The 17,969-nt window shown below is 46.9% G+C and overlaps 1 protein-coding gene across 1 annotated transcript in view; it reads right to left on the bottom strand.

The window, feature by feature from the left end:
- Positions 1 to 17,969, bottom strand: part of ccser2a (coiled-coil serine-rich protein 2a) — a gene marked incomplete at both ends in the record, with an annotated part of 44,173 nt that overhangs the window by 13,521 nt on the left and 12,683 nt on the right. Inside the window, 6 exons of the mRNA XM_084461384.1 lie at positions 2,022 to 2,135; positions 3,310 to 3,423; positions 4,657 to 4,722; positions 9,640 to 9,832; positions 11,805 to 11,916; positions 14,537 to 14,636. Of these exons, the coding sequence (XP_084317510.1) occupies positions 2,022 to 2,135; positions 3,310 to 3,423; positions 4,657 to 4,722; positions 9,640 to 9,832; positions 11,805 to 11,916; positions 14,537 to 14,636 (699 nt within the window). The remainder of the gene's footprint in view (positions 1 to 2,021; positions 2,136 to 3,309; positions 3,424 to 4,656; positions 4,723 to 9,639; positions 9,833 to 11,804; positions 11,917 to 14,536; positions 14,637 to 17,969) is intronic.

Here is a 17,969-nt window from a genome sequence, read left to right as displayed (position 1 = left end):
GGTAGCAGCCGCTCCATCTGCTCCAACAAGCCCTTCAACTCTCAGAGAGGAGAGAGGGAGTGAGAAGAGAGACTAGGCATGTCTGGAGGGGGTGGGGGGGGGGGGTCGCAGAGAGAAAGAGCAAGGGAGTAGGAGAGGAGTGAGAGAGAGAGTGAGAAAGAGAGAGAGAGAGAGAGGGAGAGAGACAGAGTGTGAACTGTGGCAGTGGCGGTGTGAATCTAGACAGTGTGAGACTTTAGGCCAATTTATACTTTGCTGTATGACACTTTAGAAAGTAATGTAACAGCCCAGAGTTTGATGTTGTCATAGAGACAATCAGCCACACGTCTGCAAGTTACCATGGAGGTGGTCAGACACTCCGCCGAAGTATAATTGCTAAATGTCGGTCGACATTTTTTCTTCTTCTTTCGGTCGACAGACATTTGTCATACGCATAGACGGATTATGATGGCCCCCTGGGCACAGACACGTAAAGGGCCATATTGTATGGAGTAATCAGCCCCTCTAAAGTACTACAGATAAACACTAATTTAAAACGTAACATGATCGTTTCTTTCTTGTGACTTGTTATTGACATGAATGACTAAGTCCTTTAACTATGCGACGAGAAAGGGCCCCCTGAACTCTTGGGCCCCCTGAGCTCTTGGGCCCCCAGGCCTGGGCCCGGTAAGCCCGTTCGGTAGTATGTATTTGGTCGTACGACACTTGTCGACTGAGTATACATTAGGCTTTAGGCCTTTCTATTTGAGAAGGAGTGAAAAAAACCAACTGACTTCTGTTACTTTTAAATAAGGGTTTGGAGGGAGGGGGGGCGGTAAAAACACATTTCTCCTCTAACATTTCAGAGCTATTGCACCAGGTTGAGAAAGGAAAAAATCATTACAGTACTACAGCACACAATGGAGGCAATCGAATGCAATCTATAATGGTGGATAATAGAAAGCAAGCGAGAGATAAGAGACAGAAAGAAAGACGGCGAGAGAGAGAGAGAGAGGCCGAGAGAGAAAGAAAAAGAGAAATACAGACAGAGAAAGAAAAAAGGGACATTGGAAGAAAGAGAGAGAGAGAGAGAGAGAGGGCAATTACAGTCAGCCACCTCACACAACACTTACATGAGGCAGAGAAGAAAAACTGTGTGTGTGTATGTGTGTGTGTTTGTATGTGTGTGTGTGTGTGTGTGTGTGTGTGTGTGATCTTTAACACATAATATTCTATTAAGGGAGTGTGCACTAGACACCTTGCCTGCAGCACTGTAGAGAAATCTATTCTCTGGTGGCAGAAAGAAAGCGTGTGGTCTGGCAATATCTCACCACAATGCTTTCTCTCAAACAAGTAGAGACAGAAAGAAAATGGGAGGTAGCGAGACAGAGACAAATAGAGAGAGAGACAGAGAACGACAGAGAGAGAGAGAGACAGACAGAGAGACAGAGAGACAGAGACAAATAGAGAGACAGAGAGAGAGAGACAGAGAGAGAGACAGAGAGAGAGAGAGAAAGAGAGAGACAAATAGAGAGACAGAGAGAGACAGAGAGAGAGACAGAGAGAGAGACAGAGACAAATAGAGAGAGAGACAGAGACAGAGAACGACAGAGAGACAGAAAGTGAGAGAGAGAGAGAGAGAAAGAGAGAGAGAAAGACAGAGAGAGACAGAAAGAGAGAGAGAGAGACAGAGAGAAAGAGAGAGAGAAAGAGATAGAGAGAGAGAGAGAGAGAGAGAGAGAGACAGAGAGAGTGCAGAGTCATACAGCTATCTAAACATCCAGAAGAAATGTGAAATGAACCTTACGGTTCCCTGCGCATCGAGCGTGTGTTTTCCCGTCCCCTGAGGAGCGAGGGGTAGGAGCCAGCCTGGTAGTGACAGGAGACGGGGTTGGCAGGAGCACCAGCGACAGGGCACAGCGGGGGGGGGAGGGGGGCGTGTCGGGTGTTTGAGAGCAGTGACAGATGGCTGTGAGACACGCGACTGGCAGACCGGGAGACGGGTGCGTGTGTGTGTGTGACGGCGTCGCCGTTAGACTCACGGTAGGGCCGTGCCCCCTCCAGGGCGTCTGGGTGGACTTGTCGTCGCGTGTCCGCCTGTCGGCCCGCGTCGACGGCGCCCTCTGGTGGCAAGAGCATCTCCCCGGATGGGCATTCTGGAAGAGGGGGGGGGTGGGGGGGGGGGGGGGGAGTCGAGAGGAAACTTGTTTGTGATGTCTAGCTCAGAGACCTCAGTCATCCCCACGCCAGTTTTATGAATGGATGAGAGCTTCGTTGATCGGCTCCACTGATCAGGTGAGAGCAGTCCACCTGTCAAAGTTGCTCATTGACAAGTTTGTCATGAGATAATTTACAAATTAGCCAAAGGCACAGAGGGAAGATCGTACTTAGTACACACATTAAAGGGGCACTTCACTCAAAATCTCCATTACATTTTCTTAAAGTAATTTTCATCAATCCGCCATGCATATGTATAACGGTTTCTGCAATCTCCCCGGCAAAAAGCGTGATGCGCATGCAGACGCCTCGCAAATGAGCTGTTACGTCTTCAGCGTGCCTTTTCATGCGCCGCAGTGGAAACTGTCATTTTGCCCCGCCCTAGCGCGGAACAGCGCACGGCTGCTTCCGTTGACAACTGTATTCTGTCAGCTAGCCTACCGGGTGGCATTCATACATCCATGTTTCTTCCTACAGTAGTTCTCATCGTTTCCCCTCCTCTCTCCCTTTTATGCATTTCATTTCAATTCAGAAAACCTTGTCTGTCGTGACAGAAAATAATCTTAGACAACACAAGTTAGCACAACACAACAACAAATATTCCTAAAACCAGCACAGGGGAATCATTAAAAATAAGCATAATAATACTATGTGCCAAGTGGCATAGTGCGTGTGTAAGAGTTCTTCCTCATTGTTCATTGTTCAATATCTCTGCACTTAAAAGGTTCAGGCAGAAGCCTGCAAATCCTGTTTGCCTATAGTACTGTATGCCCAGTAGGTGATTGGTAACAGTACTGGAGAGAACATGGGGCTTGAACAGCAAGTATGGTGATATAATTGGAGCAGAGACAGTCAAGAGTTCTAGGCAAGAAGCACCGGCTTTGACATTTGGTATTTCACTCCATGTGGGAATAACAGTTGCGAGACTAAGGACAGTATGGGACCCGAAGACTAATGAGTAATAGGACAGAGACGGGTCCTGCTGAAAGCTAACACAGCTGAGGTGAGGTGGCATCGAGCAGACACACGTAGGTATCTAAACATGGAGGAACAGCTCCCAGTTACAACACAGTGTGTGTGCAGTATGTATGTGGCTGTCTCTTCTGCTCTCACCGCCTGCTGCTGCCGCTGTAGCTGCTGTTGCTGCGTCGTCAGCTGGGCGATCGTTTTGTTTTTCATTTTCAGCTCATCCCTGAGTACCATCACTTCCTTCATCAGGCTCTCCAGCTGAAACAAGCACACACACGCATGCACACACGCACATCCGCAGTCAAGGTGTGTTAAGCCCTGTTTTCTTTTTTTTCTTTTTTTTTTTATACAGGTAAAATCTGTCATTCCCAAGAGAGACCTGGTCAGACAAATGATAGCAATCAAAATTTTTTACAGACAGACAGAATATACAAATAATAAACGCAAAAGGGCTCAAATAAACAGTACACTACTGTAGGTACCTGCCTGAGCAAGAGCAGTCCCCAACAGACACTCCCTCCAGCCTCCATAAAAGTAGTTTCAAATCCCCTCGGGGAATCAAGCTGGACAGCTGCAGTTCCTGCTGTAGCGTGTTCCAGTCGAGGGGGCGGCGTAGGAGGCGGCCATTTTAACAAGTTCAGTACAGACTGAGGGGACGCTGAGAGCGATAAAGTCGTGGGAGTGCAGGCGATGCCAGGGCTGTTTACGTGACGTGTAAGTGGATCGGCAAGTGGGCAAACCTCCAAGGATGGATTTATAAATGAAAAGATATAGTGCAGAGTTCTGGGCCTGGATAGCGACGACCAGTCGACGACAGAATACAGTGTACAGTGTTGTGTGAGGGGTTTATAGACTGTTATGAATCTCAGTGCTCAGTGACAGACTGCATCCAACAGATATAGGGAGCGAGCATTCATATATAATACCCCATAGTCCAGGAGAGGGCAGAGAGTGGCAACAACAAGCCGTCTCCTGGCATTAAAGGAAAAGCAGGCTTTGTTCCTAAAGAAAAGGCCCAGTTTTTAATTAATCGGTTTTTCGATCAATATGAAATTGAAAAGAGAGGCTATCATCCATTATGATCCCTAGATATTTGTAGGTGGCCACAGACTCAGTAGGGGAGCAGGCGTACTGCAGGGCCGAACAGCTGGCACCTTCCTGTTTGTCTGCATTTAACCCTTTCACAGTACGCGGGGGTCCACGTGAGGTGAATTTCATCGCGAGAGGGTGTACAGTACGCGTAGGCTCCGCGCGGACGTCCGCATGCCCGCCTTTTTTTTGTGACGGCACGTTATAATCCACGCGCCCTCTAGACTATGAGAGTTCCAACTGCTGCGGACTACAGAACTAGTATGAACCGCGCCCCTACGCGTCCGCCGAGTCTGCAGCTGTCCGTGTGGGAGTACAACCGAGGCTTAGATCCCGTCGCTAGGATGAAATAAGCTTGTGTTTATGGACTGAGGTGGTATGCGTCGAAGGCTGATTACTGACCTGCATTGCTGCCGTGTTGTCCTCACTGGCCTCTGCGATGTCAGGGACCACGCCTCCATCCTCCATCTGTAAACACACCATAAGCAGTTCAAACGCTCCTCAAGCTCCCAACACACAGCCCACAATCCACAATGCTCCATATACTGTCCTTGAAGTGCTTTACTGGTGACAAGGGCTCTCTGGTTGGGTAGAGCCAATGTGCTGGAGAGAGGGAGGTATTGATTAGACTGGAATTGAAGTGGCAAGAGCGAGTCTGCAGCTCTGAATCCCCAGAGTCACTGTCCATCAGTCTCCTGTAATCTGCACACCTGGGAAGGGTTCTAAAATTGAAAAAAAAACTAACTTTAAGAACTACACTATTTCCTAGTAGGACCTTGTAATTGATGAAAATGTCCCAAGTTAGAACTTTTGCTTGATTAAATAATTCTACCTGGAAGAAGAAATTAGCGAAAAATGGGTTTTCTGAGGGTTCATGCAGGGCTAACCGAAATCTGGGTTCACTTTCAAACTTTTAGTTTCGTCTGAGAGTCTAACTGTCTGAGCTAAAACAGTCTAACTGTCTGAGCTAAAACAGTCTAACTGTCTGAGCTAAAACAGGCTACTGTTCCGCTCCATGTCTCTACGGGCACATGAGTGGTGAGCACTCCAACTCAGTCTGTCTGTCCATCTGTTGCTGCAAAGGGAAATCAATTATAACAAACTGGAGTGTCAACTGCTGATCACAGCACATCATTACAGTTCACAACTGTGTGTGTAATTTATAATTATTATTATTATTTTTACAAACCCAATTAAGCTACTCTAGGAGCCATTATGGGCCTACTTGTCCCGTAATGCCTTGCACTCTGGGGCCACATGGCTGTGCTACTGGCAGCTGGTGCTCAAGCTTCTTTACGCAGGAGATGGGAGACAGAGTCAGTGAAATGTTCCTTATGAACGTTTGTAAAGCTGATACCTGTATGTGATATTGTTAGCTTCCGATCAAAGTTTGGACACGATCCAAAGTAATACAATTCATCTCCCAGGCAGTACAATGTTTCTGTGTAATGTCCTTGGACCAGAGGTCATTAGGGCAACGCGTGTCGTAGTTTTGAGTGCTGTGTGTGTGTGTGCGCACGCTTGTGTGTTTGTGCATGTGTGTGGACAGTGGCAATTTTATCCAGACTGACGCAGAGATAGATATTGGGGTCTGGTAGGGTCAGACGTGAGGCAGACAGAGACAGAAGTGTCTGACATTTCGGACGTGTGTGTGTGTGTGTGTGTGTGTGTGTGTGTGTGTGTGTGTGTGTGTGTGTGTGTGTGTGTGTGCGTGTGTGTGCGCATTGTCTGTCTGTCTGTCTGAGCCCATCAAAGATCCATTAACTGATTATGAGGAGGTCGGTTTGGGTACAGTACAGTAGCATCAGATGGGAGCTGACATAGGGCACATGGATTCAAGACATGAACGTGGGCCACGGCTTCAGTGTCACTCACTCTCTGCTACAGTTCAGCCCGGCAACTGTTACAACTAAATCAATGAATCACCAAGCCGACTCTCATATCTTCTCTTAGAATCTTTCTATATATCTGTCCGTAGAGAGGATCTATAAAAATACAGGTGGGAGATGGTCTGAGAGGGAGGGAGGGAGGGAGGGAGGGAGGGAGGGAGGGAGAGAAAGAAAGAAAGAGAGAGAGAGATAGAGAAAGAGTGAGTGAGGGAGTGAGTGTGTGTATGTGTGTGTGTGTGTGAGAGAGAGAGAGAGAGAGAGAGAGAGAGAGAGATACGATAAGGCAGTTCTCAATGTGTCTGCACTTGGATCATTGTCACTGCCATATGGTTACAGCTACATCAAAGGCCCCGAATCCAATAACCTCTCTAGTTCAGAGTGCTGCTCCAGCCTGCAGCTTTGACTCGCGATACACTTCTATAAACCTGCTGGAGCTGAAAATAGATGAAGCAGCAGAGCCTTCGTCGAGGAAACAGCCTCAAACCCAGACATTATATTTATTCTAATCTGCACATTCTATTTGATACTTAGCAGAGCTAGCATCGCTAACATTATATGATCTCCAATTTTCCACTCACTTAGAGGGCAAACCAGTTGACCGAGCTGGAATAAATACATATTCTGCTTAAAGTGTAGCCGATTATGGAAATGTCAAATATTATTAACGATCAGACCGTACTGTGGGACCATCTCACCGACACGGGAATGTTGGTGCCCTCAGCTACTCCTAAGATCAGCAGACCCCAGGCTTAAGCCAGGGACATCCTTGTATCCCGTACGCGGTGACCAATTAGTAGGTCACGCAGAGGACAAAGTGGTTCATTTGGGCCGCTTCCTGTCAAGACCATGGTAAACCTGACAGAACCCTCTCTAGCCCGAGGACGCCACTGAAATGGGCTTTGAGGAGTCATTAACTGAAACCAAATGCTAAGGCAATTCCCTTTCCCCAGGCAATAAACGTTCCTTCCGGCTCCCAGCAGACTCCCAGTGATACAAAAGTGAGATACATTCTTTCTACTTTTGTTATTAATAAAGTTAAATTACTTTCTCCGAACTATGTGATGCAACCACAATGAAAATGAGCCCTAGGAATAAAGCATGGGCATTAATGCATTGAATTTTTAACCAGCGTTACTGTGTGTTGTAAATAAGTGATTCTGTGCTGCCAGGTCAATAACGATGTTTAGTATCAATCTGAAGCTAATGTCATGAATTAGTTGAGTATGCATGCTGGGAAAATGTATTATGATGGTGGGTGAGAGCCCACACGCACCACTGTGTGAGTGACCAATCGTTCCCTGTCTGTGCAAACAGGACACACCTCGGTTTCCTGTTGAATATAAGTTTGGGACAAGCGAAAATCGTTCTCTTTTGTTCTTTTTTCTTATAACTTTAAGGATCAAGCTTGTGCCTGATTGATGGAAATCAATCTGTCTCAGAGGAATTGCTGAAAAGCTACTACTTTAAGATATGTGAGTGGACACACAGTGTCTTAGCAATTTCCACTCTTCAAACGATCCTACTTCTGGCGAGAGCAGAAGTTTACAAGGAGACATTTGCCACCTTTCTATAACTCCTTCAGTTTGTTGTACCCCAAAGAGCTCTGAAATTGACTTGAAACTCTGAACTCTGTTTTCGCGACCCACTCGCTAGTCAGCGTGCACCGACAGCGTCTACCCTCCTCAAAACACTGTCGACAGAGAAGTGCAGGCGTGCTACCCTGTACATCGATCGACCATCAGTCACATGCCTCTCTTCACTTCTCAAGGCCAAGCCTCACATAGAACTCACCTCTATCATAAAGTCACATTCCAGCGTGCTTCTGTGGTGTGGTGTTGATACAATGTTGTTTTAAGCTTGGAGAATTTAGTACAGGCTGTGATAATATGTGACATCATTCATTTCATTTTGCTGTGTTTTCATATTGCCACCTTTGGTTTTCCATCCATTATTACATTTTATTCATGGTATTTTGATAATTGATAAATATAACTTCAATAAATTATTAAGCTTTGATCGCGTCGTTGTAGCGCCATCACATGGTCTTTAGGTCACTTGATTGAGTCAAAGACTTCAGATAGAGATTGATAATTTAGACTATTAGTAAAGGTTGACAGTCTCCCTGAACAGGGTGGTGCCCTTTACGAGTTGATTTGATGTTTTTAAATCCATATTCCTTCATAGTTGTGATAACTGTGGTATAATCATAAATTATACCTAGTCATTTAGTCATATTTCCATACCAGTAATCCTTAGAGTGCTACATAAGTCATTAATAAGGACAGTGTGTGTGTGTGTGTGTGTGTGTGTGTGTGTGTGTGTGTGTGTGTGTGTGTGTGTGTGTGTGTGTGTGTGTGTGTGTGCGTGTATTTGTGTGCGCGCGTGTCTGCATGTGTGTGCCTGTTTGTTGAGTTCATCACTGGACTGGACCTGATTGAAGCCTCACCACTTCCGCTGCTGAAGTTGGCGGCCATTAGACAGGTTGCTCTGTCTAGAGTCCAACACTTCTTTTCCAAAGTACATCTTATGTGCAAAACACTGAGGGAGCTAAACAATAAAACAGTTTGCTTGGTGAGGAAGTGGTTCAGCCTGAGCAGCCACACCAACAGAGACATTATTTTCCTGTCCAAACAGGAAGGCAGGCTCGGTGTTCCCAACGTGTAGTGGATTTACAACGCTACAAGGTTGACCCACCTGACCAACATGATGAACAGTGACAATAAACCTGTCGGAGAACTAGCTAGATCCCCCTCGTTTCTTGATATGAAGCGACGGAAAGTTCCCCTGGCAGGTGAGGGCGAGCCGAGTCTCCTGGGCTTCAGGAGAAAGCCCAGCCTCAAGATGCACACACACTGCTGGGTTTGGGGTCTGGTCAGACTGGCCTGATCTCAACGACCTCTGTGCATAGACTGGAGTACACATTCTGAATGGCTGCTATGTATACAAAGGGTGGTGCTGTACATTGCAAGGCATGATAGGATTGTTGACCTTTTAGTTAAAGGACCAGAGCAGTCTAAATATGATTTGACCTCCTTAAACTAGTCACCCAACGTATATCACATTACTGCAATCGATTTTCCGAAACAAAGCTCACGTTAAAAGATATTTGCATTGTCGCGTTTTACTTACATTTTAAAAGTTGAACGTGATGGCTTTAAAACATATTTTTAAATTGTTCCCTCGTTGCGCTGACAAACTCGCCTCAGTTTGTTTCGAATAATTTTCAGTAGTTTTTATTTTATACTATTTTCATTTGAATCCGTTGAACTCCTGCGCAATATTCTCTAATCTACCTACGCTAGATTCTCTACCCAGCGTTCCTAGCAACGGATACCATGTAAACAGGAAGAAGACAGACCGTTGGCATAGGCTGCACAAAGAGGGTTAAAACGAAAATAATAACTACTGAAAATTATTTGAAACTAACCGGGTTGAGTTTGAAAACAAATAAAGTAATTCAAATGTATGTGTGTGTGTGTGTGTGTGTGTATCTAACCTGCAGTAAACTCTTGAGTTTGAGCAGCTGATTCTTGACAGAGCTGCAGTCCTGGGCCATGTGTCTGAGTGTGAGCTGGTCTAGCGCCCCCAGCTGGCCATCTGCTCTCCCTACAGGAGGTAGTGGCCGGGGGCCCAGCCTGAAGGACCCTGGATGATCATGCAGACCATCATACTGCTGAAACACAGGACCCCTGAGAGAGAGACAGAGAGAGAAACAGAGAGAGAGACAGAGAGAGAGAGAGGGGGAGAGAGAGAGAGAGAGAGAGAGAGAGAGAGAGAGAGAAACAGAGAGAGAGAGAGAGAAAGAGAATAAATAATGTGATTCGGAGAGGCAAGCAATACAATCAATGGAGGTAAACGGAGGATTTACGTATTATGTGAATGTCCACACTACAGAAGCAGAGATAAGCCAGATTTCAAAATATGTGGTTCTATTTTCAAGCCTGGCCATTAGAATAACTGATAGCTGGGATTAATTTAGATAATCGATAGCATAAGTGATGTTGTCAATTTGTAGGCATTAACTGAGGCAAACAGTCTTCCGGTTTGTTTCAGAAAATCAATTTCAAATGTAGAAAAATCATTACATAAAATAAATCATGCGCATAATGAAAATTCATTTTCAGTAGACCCATAATAAAATGGAAAATTATTGGAAACTCAAGATTGCCATGACATACATTGTATGTAAATGTTTGACCACAACTGTATACACGGTACACTATATGGACAAAAGTATTGGGACACCTACAAATTACACCTACATGATCTTTTATGACATCCCATTCAAAATTCATAGGCATTAATATGGAGTTGGGCCCCCCCCTTTGCAGCTATAACAGCTTCCACTCTTCTGGGAAGGTTTTCTACAAGATTTTGGAGTGTGTCTGTGGGAATTGGATTGGCCCATTAATCCAGAAGAGCGTTTGTGAGGTCAGACACTGATGTTGGACGAGAAGGCCTAGCTCACAATCTCCGCTCTAGTTCATCCCAAAGGTGTTCTATCGGGTTGAGGTCAGGGCTCTGTGCGGGCCAGTCAAGTTCTTCCACACCAACCTCACCCAACCATGTCTTTATGGACCTTGCTTTGTGCACTGGGGCACAGTCATGTTGGAACAGAAAAGGACCTTCCCCAAACTGTTCCCACAAAGTTGGAAGCATAGAATTGTCCAAAATGTCTTGGTAAGCTGAAGCATTAAAATTTCCCTTCACTGGAACTAAGGGGTCTCGGCAAACCCCAGAAAAACAACTTCAGACCATTATCCCTCCTCCACCAAACTTATCAGTTGGCACAATGCAGTCAGGCAGGTAACGTTCTCCTGGCATTCGCCAAACCCAGACTTGTCCATCAGACTTCCAGATAGAGACAGTGATTCATCACTCCACACAACACGTTTCCACTGCTCCAGAGCCCAGTGGCGGCGTGCTTTACACCACTCCATCCAACGCTTGGCATTGCGACTGGTGATATAAGGCCTTCTCTTCCAACATCAGTGCCTGACCTCACAAGGGCTCTTCTGGATGAAGGGGCAAAAATTCTTCACAGACACACTCCAAAATCTTGAAAGCCTTCACAGAAGAGTTGAAGCTGTTATAGCTGCAAAGGGGGGACCACCTCCATATGAAATGCATATTAATTTAGAATAGGATGTCGTAAAAGCTCCTGTAGATGTAATGTGTAGGTGTCCCAATACTTTTCTCCATATAGTCTATATATAATACATAATAACACGGCCAATTATACGACAATGTTTTAGCCTTTAGCTTCATAATAACACAGCCCATTGGGTCAGGAGGATTTAATGAGCTCTGGTGAGCTTTCAAAGGTTAGCATCCAGGGAGCTTTGTAAAAGGTTAGCATCCAGAGTTTTCCCGGTGGCCTGGCGCGCTAACTGGCCTGGCACGTGGTGAATGGCCTGCCAACCCCCCCCCCCCCCCCTCCCCGTCAACAAATCGCACGACAATCAGAATTGCCTGTCAGCGCCCCCCACCCAAAAAAAAAAAAAAAACTAAACTGAAAGTGTTCCATCTCACCACGTCGGCTCGTGGCCTGACTGGGGCTACATTTCCCGCCCTGAATTATTTACCCCGTCCGCCACTGTTAGCATCCTTTCTCTTTCTTTGACAGGCACATGTACAGTAACAAGCGCACAACAGCCTCACTTGTTGTCATTGTGGCAATGGTCCGGTCCGTTCCAGCGATGCTGTCTTCTCCTCCAGTGGCCCTGCCGGCCACCCCTCTCAGAACGGTCGTAATGGGCCATCCCTTCAGCGTCTACATGGAGAGGGGTCAGGTCACAGTCATGCAGGGCTTGTGTGTGTGTGTGAATCTGTGTGGGTGGGTTAGTTGAGGGTGGTGTGTGAGGATTCTATGTATTGAAGGTAAGCAGGGTCCCCTACACACTCTGCCAAACACACACAAACATGGCCACATGACACCCAGGCACCACTATTTCAAATAATGTAGGGAGGTGAACATTTTATTATCCACACACACACACACACACACACACACACACACACACACACACACACACACACACACACACGTAGTACCCAAATTTCTTTCAAATACTGAAGGCAAGTGAACCTTTAAATTACATTTTATCGTTTACACACACACACACACACGCACACGCACACGCACACGCACACGCACACTCACACTCACACTCACACTCACACTCACACTCACACTCACACTCACACTCACACTCAATTCCTTTTCAACACGAAGCATTAGCGACAGTTATACGCTGCACCTCGGTCTCTATACCGGTCTGAGATGAACCATGACCACCTGCAAATTGGCAGCAAGAACGTGTGACAGCTCATGAAAATTCAATAGGCCCTCAACATCATCCACTTCCAACACACTTATCTTCTCAACGTGAGGTGCACAAAAATAAATGGCAGAAAAGTACAGAAAGTCAACTGAGGTATTCAGCCGAGGACTCGACAAATGCTTTACCCCGTGTCTGTCTGCATACCAGCAGGCCGATGTCAACTCTACAAACTCCGCCTCAACCGGGAACGGGAACGACACAAATCCGTAGGAATAAAATATCACAAAGTGGAGGAGAAATATCCAAAGTGGCAGAACCGGTGAAAAAAAACAACGGAGGAGAGGAGAGGAGAGGAGAAGAGAGTGTCCTCGTCTGACCGGCTGGTCAGCGGTGAAAAGGGCCGGAGCCCTCCTCCAGGCAGTCCGCTCCAGTCGACTGTGTTTCTGGGAACTCCCCTGGACACGGAGGGGGAGGGAGAGGCTGCTGTCGGCTGTGCCCGAGGCCAGGCTGGGAGTCCCCCGGCTGGGGCAGCGAGGGGAGACCAGTGGGACCGGCAGAACGGAGAAATAAAAAGCAACGAGCCGTAGGCCTTCCTACTCCTCTCTTCTTCCCTTTCCTCTTCCTGATTGGCTGGCAGAGCCAGGGTGTCCATGGGAAATGGAGAGAAGGTAGGATGTGGAGGGGGGTGGGGGGAGGGGGTGTGTGAAGGAAGGTGGGCCTAAGGCTACACTACAACTCCCTCCCTTTTCTCTCTCTCTCTAGGTCTGCCCTCCAGGCTTAGCTGGTCTCTTTCTCTCTCTCTCTCTTCTCTTCCTCTCTCTCTCTCTTCCCCCTCTGTCTCTCTCTCTTTTCTCTCTCTTCTCTCTTCTCTCTCTCTCTCTCTCTCTCTCACCCTCCTCCTTAGCGCCGACCCCTAGCCATGACACGGGAGAGCTATAAATATGGACACTTCTCAAAAAGGAGGAGGGAGGAACGCTGGTCGGATTCACATTCCTGGTGAGGGAACATTCCCGTCACACGCGTCCGCCAACACAACAAGCCCGCGCGCACACACACTCACCACTCTAGTCCTCTGCAGGAAAAACAAGGCCATGGTTGTTTGCAGAGACGTGACGGACTAGCGAAGCACGCAGCTGCCTCTGCGATGCGAGTGTGTGTGTGTGTGTGTTTTGTGGTCATAAAGGGACGCTTGTTGGCAGTCCCTTGGTAAGATCAGCCAGGAGTCACACACTGGGCCAAGTGTTTTCAAATCAGTAGAACTACACTACCCATGAGAAGCGCGTTCATACTGGATTCACTATACATGAAGAGACTCAATTTCCCAGAATGCAATAAGGGTGAATTCAATGACTCTTCGCTGTCACACAATTACACCTCCCATCCAAATACACACGCACACACACGCACACACACACTCCTGGGGATAATGAAGACTTTGTTTTCAGTGGGACCCTTAACTATTTCACAAATCAACACTGTGTTAAGGGTAACAAGAATGGGTCTTATTAGTGATAAGATTCCCATGGGATTATCATGGGTGTGTCATGTCATGATTACATGTTAACAGATAAATGGTCTAGCTTTCCTCCATTAGATTGAGGGCAACAGGATCAAATTTGAGCAGTTGGAATTGATTAGAATACTATTGATCCAATTGTGAGTGTTTACGAATACAGGGGCTGGGGAGGATATGAGGGTCGGGATCAAAACACTGTCTGTCTGCATGCCTGCCTGTTGGGGCCAGCTTTCTGTCTGCCTGCCCTTCTGTCTGTACGTCTGCGTGTCAGTCAGTCAGTCAGTCAGTCAGTCAGTCAGTCAGTCAGCCAGTCAGTCAGCCAGTCAGTCAGTCAGTCAGTCAGCCAGTCAGTCAGTCAGTCAGTCAGTCAGTCAGTCAGTCAGTCAGTCAGCCAGTCAGTCAGTCAGTCAGTCAGTCAGTCAGTCAGTCAGTCAGTCAGTCAGTCAGCCCATCTGTCAGTCAGTCAGTCAGTCAGTCAGTCAGTCAGTCAGTCAGTCAGTCAGCCAGCCAGTCAGTCAGTCAGTCAGTCAGCCAGCCAGTCAGTCAGTCAGTCAGTCAGTCAGTCAGTCAGTCAGTCAGTCAGTCAGTCTCACCGGTGTGCAGTGATCTGTCCTCCGGCAGGTCTACGTCCAGCATGAGGTCATCCTCTTCCAAGTCCCCTGGGTCCACGTGCTCCAGGTTGTTCAGGATGTCCTGGAGGGAGAGAGGGACAGACAGAGAGAGAGCGATAGAGAGAGACAGAGAGAGGGATTGAAGTGAATGAGAGGGAGAGAGAAGACAGAGGGAGAGAGAGAAAGAAAAAAGTTTAGCTTTCCATCTCATGACCTCCAGTAGCAATTGTTTTCGACATTCCCCAATGCTGCAACTCATGGACTGTGGAGACGCCATCAGTGATGGTCCCGCGAGAGATGGTGCTGTTTGCTATGCCAGCAGTGAGGCCATTTCTATGCGTGTGTCACCGCTTAAACACAACTAACCAGGAAAACATATTTCTATCAACATCAAGACCCCACGCCACAACACAAACATCCATTCCTCTATAGAAACATACTTCAAATAGGCATGCTAATGCCAGGGAATCAAGCACAACCAATTACAACTAACGGAGCTCATCTGATTATGCTGAACAAATTCAAAGCACACTCAAAAGATAAACATGTACAGTAGCCAGAGAACAAAATGAATTAATGAGGAATTAATCAAAGCATAGATTGCGGGGGGTTTTGTGCTTCGGCAGAAAATGAAATAATAGTTGGATAGCCTGGATATGGGGTAAATAAATAACTCTGTGTTAGTCAATGTAACCGTTACTGAACGGCAAAATCTAAATCAAATTGTTCTCAGGGAGGAAAAGGAAAAATAGACAACAAACTAAAGCATACTGTTTACAGTGCCGACTGTCTCGCTCATCTGCCAGGCTGATCTGACCTGGTTTCATTCTCTTTCTGGCTCTCTTTCTATCATCTTTTATGATTTCATAATATTCGTTTCGGTGTCTCACTATGGGAGGCACCGAAGGTGATCCCTCCGGCGCCAGCCTATATAGGCAGGTGGGTCTACCCCCCCCCCCCCCCCCCCGGCGCGGATGGATTCTTCCACCAGCCAATCAGGATTGGTGGAATGAGATAGAGCCTCTGAGGTCTCAGCGGGGCATGGCTCCCATAGTGAGACACCTAACTCATATTACTCATAGAACCGGGGTTATGTAAATAACCTAAAGTTTCTTCCATCCCCCTCTCTTTGCCTTTCATTTCTTTGTCACACATGCTATTCCCTTTTCACACTTTCCCCTCTCTTCTCTTCCTCTGCCTCACTCTCTCTTCTTTCCTCCCTCTCTTCTCTTCCCCTCTCTCTCTGTCTCTTTTCTCTCCCCTCTCTCTTTTCTCTCTCTCTCTCTCTTCTCTTCCCCTCTCTCCCCTCTCTCTTTTCTCTCTCTCTCTCTCTTCTCTTCCCCTCTCTCTCGGCCTCTTTTCTCTTCCACTCTCTCTCTCTTTACTCTCTTCTCTTCCTCTCTCTCTCTCTTCTCTTCCCCTCTGTCTCTCTCTCTCTTTCTCTCTCTCTTCTCTTCCTCTCTCTCTCTTCCTCTCTGTATCTCTCTTAGTCTCTCTCTCTCTTCTCTTCCTCTCTCTCTCTCCCCACTCTTTTCTTCCCCTCCTCTACAGTTTCCCCATGTAGCGAGGGGCTTAGTCACACCCCATCGCTCCGGAGGAAAGGTCATTTTACACCGCCAGGACGTGGTTTAAACGCCAAGCATCCTGGGTAATCTCCCAGAGCAGGAACCGGTGTAATGATCTCGAGCCATATTCCTCTCAGATCTACCCTCCGCATCTGACAGGCCACACGCTGTGTGTTTATGGGTGCAGTGTGTGTGTGTTTATAATGCATTTGTGTGAGATAAATGTGTACATATGGTATATAAAAAAAGTGAGATATTTCATTGGTGGAGGCTTCTAAACACGGTTTCATCGGGAATTATGTGGCACTGACATCACATGTCATGGAGCTCTTCGACAGACTGGTTCTGCAGCGCCTTATGCCGGGCTCACACTACAGGATATTTAAAATCCTAACCAATTTCGAAATCGGGTTACATCACGCACATAAGGAGAATCTTAACAGATATTCTTCTTGCGCATCTCAAACAAGCACACACAGCAAGATTTGAAAATAACGGCTCATCACACACTACAGGATCTTATCGTGCCCGAGGGAGCAACGAACCACTGGTCTCGCCGTCTCACTTGTAAAGTCGGGATGTAATAATCTTAAATATCAAACATGTTTGATATTATCGGGGCCGCCCCGATGGGTCTGCGAGCCGATTGGGAGGTATACGACTGGATCTGTAAACCCCTCACATTACAAGATAATCTGGGCCGATCATCAGCCCCGACCAACATTCCAGACCAGATTTCTCCTCCGATTGTCGGGAGGGGTGAATCGGGGATAAATCGGCCCCAAAATCCTGTAGTCTGAGCCCGGCATTAGGCCCATGGTGAGCGACTTCCTGGACCCCCTGCAGTTCGCGTACGAGGCCCTAATCAGCGTGGATGATGTCATCATCTACCTGCTCCACAGAGCTTACTCACACCTGGAGAGGCCAGGAAGAACATCATGTTGCCATGGAAAAGACTAAGATCTGCCCTGACGAAGGCCTCTTGGCCGAAAACATGTAGACATTTTTATATGTTCATGAACTAGCCCAAGAATAAAGGCTTTTTAATTTTGTACCAGAAGAGCTGCCTTAGTTTTTTTATTTTCCATGGTATCAAAGAGCATCTTCTTGGTTCACCCGCCTCAACTCACTTGAGCACTCAGTCTTCTGTTTTGTTAGTGAGAGTCATGTTCTTTGACTTTTCCAGTGCACTCAACACCACCCTGCCCAGCTCTGACCTGAGGGGGCGGAGTCTCGCCAGCACGCCACTGTCCACGCCACGGACCCCACAATTCAACCCGAGTGGACTAGAGACACACGGTCTTCGCCGGTGGGTGCATGGAGATTGCCTGGTCCGTAGTAGCAGTTCCTGTTACATACAGCTGCAGCAGCTAGCCCACCTCACATTTTCTCCAGGAAATGTACTTTCTAGTTTGAATTTTAATTCCATTTTTCACCGTATTCCCTCTTGGCTTCCTTCACTGTTCTCCCGATGTTGTATTCTGCTGCTTTATATTCATCCATGTTGCCAGTCTCTAGTCCTAGTTTGTAGGCAGCAGTGCGGCATCAAATATCTCATAACAGATGCTGTGGATTATTTCGGTGATTTCATGCCAGACAGGTTTATATTGTTGTGCGTGACTGTGTGCGTGTGGCTGTGTGTGTGTGTGCTTGCATGTCACACTCAATACCCCTTTGTTGAAGTTCATGCAGCCTCACCTTTTGATTGAGCGACTTGCTTCTTATTTCAAATTACCTGTTCAGCTTTCAATGTTGTTTTTAGATTTTCTAACCAACAGAACCCAGATGTTAGTGAATGGACACATGTCCCGACAGTATGGTCTCGAACACAGCCTCACCCCAGGGTTGTG

The sequence above is a fragment of the Borostomias antarcticus genome (assembly GCF_949987555.1).
Source record: "Borostomias antarcticus genome assembly, chromosome: 2".
NCBI classification, from domain to species: Eukaryota; Metazoa; Chordata; class Actinopteri; order Stomiiformes; family Stomiidae; genus Borostomias; species Borostomias antarcticus.
The sequence above is the reverse complement of the archived record's forward strand: the minus strand, read 5'-3'. Positions and strand labels throughout refer to the sequence as shown.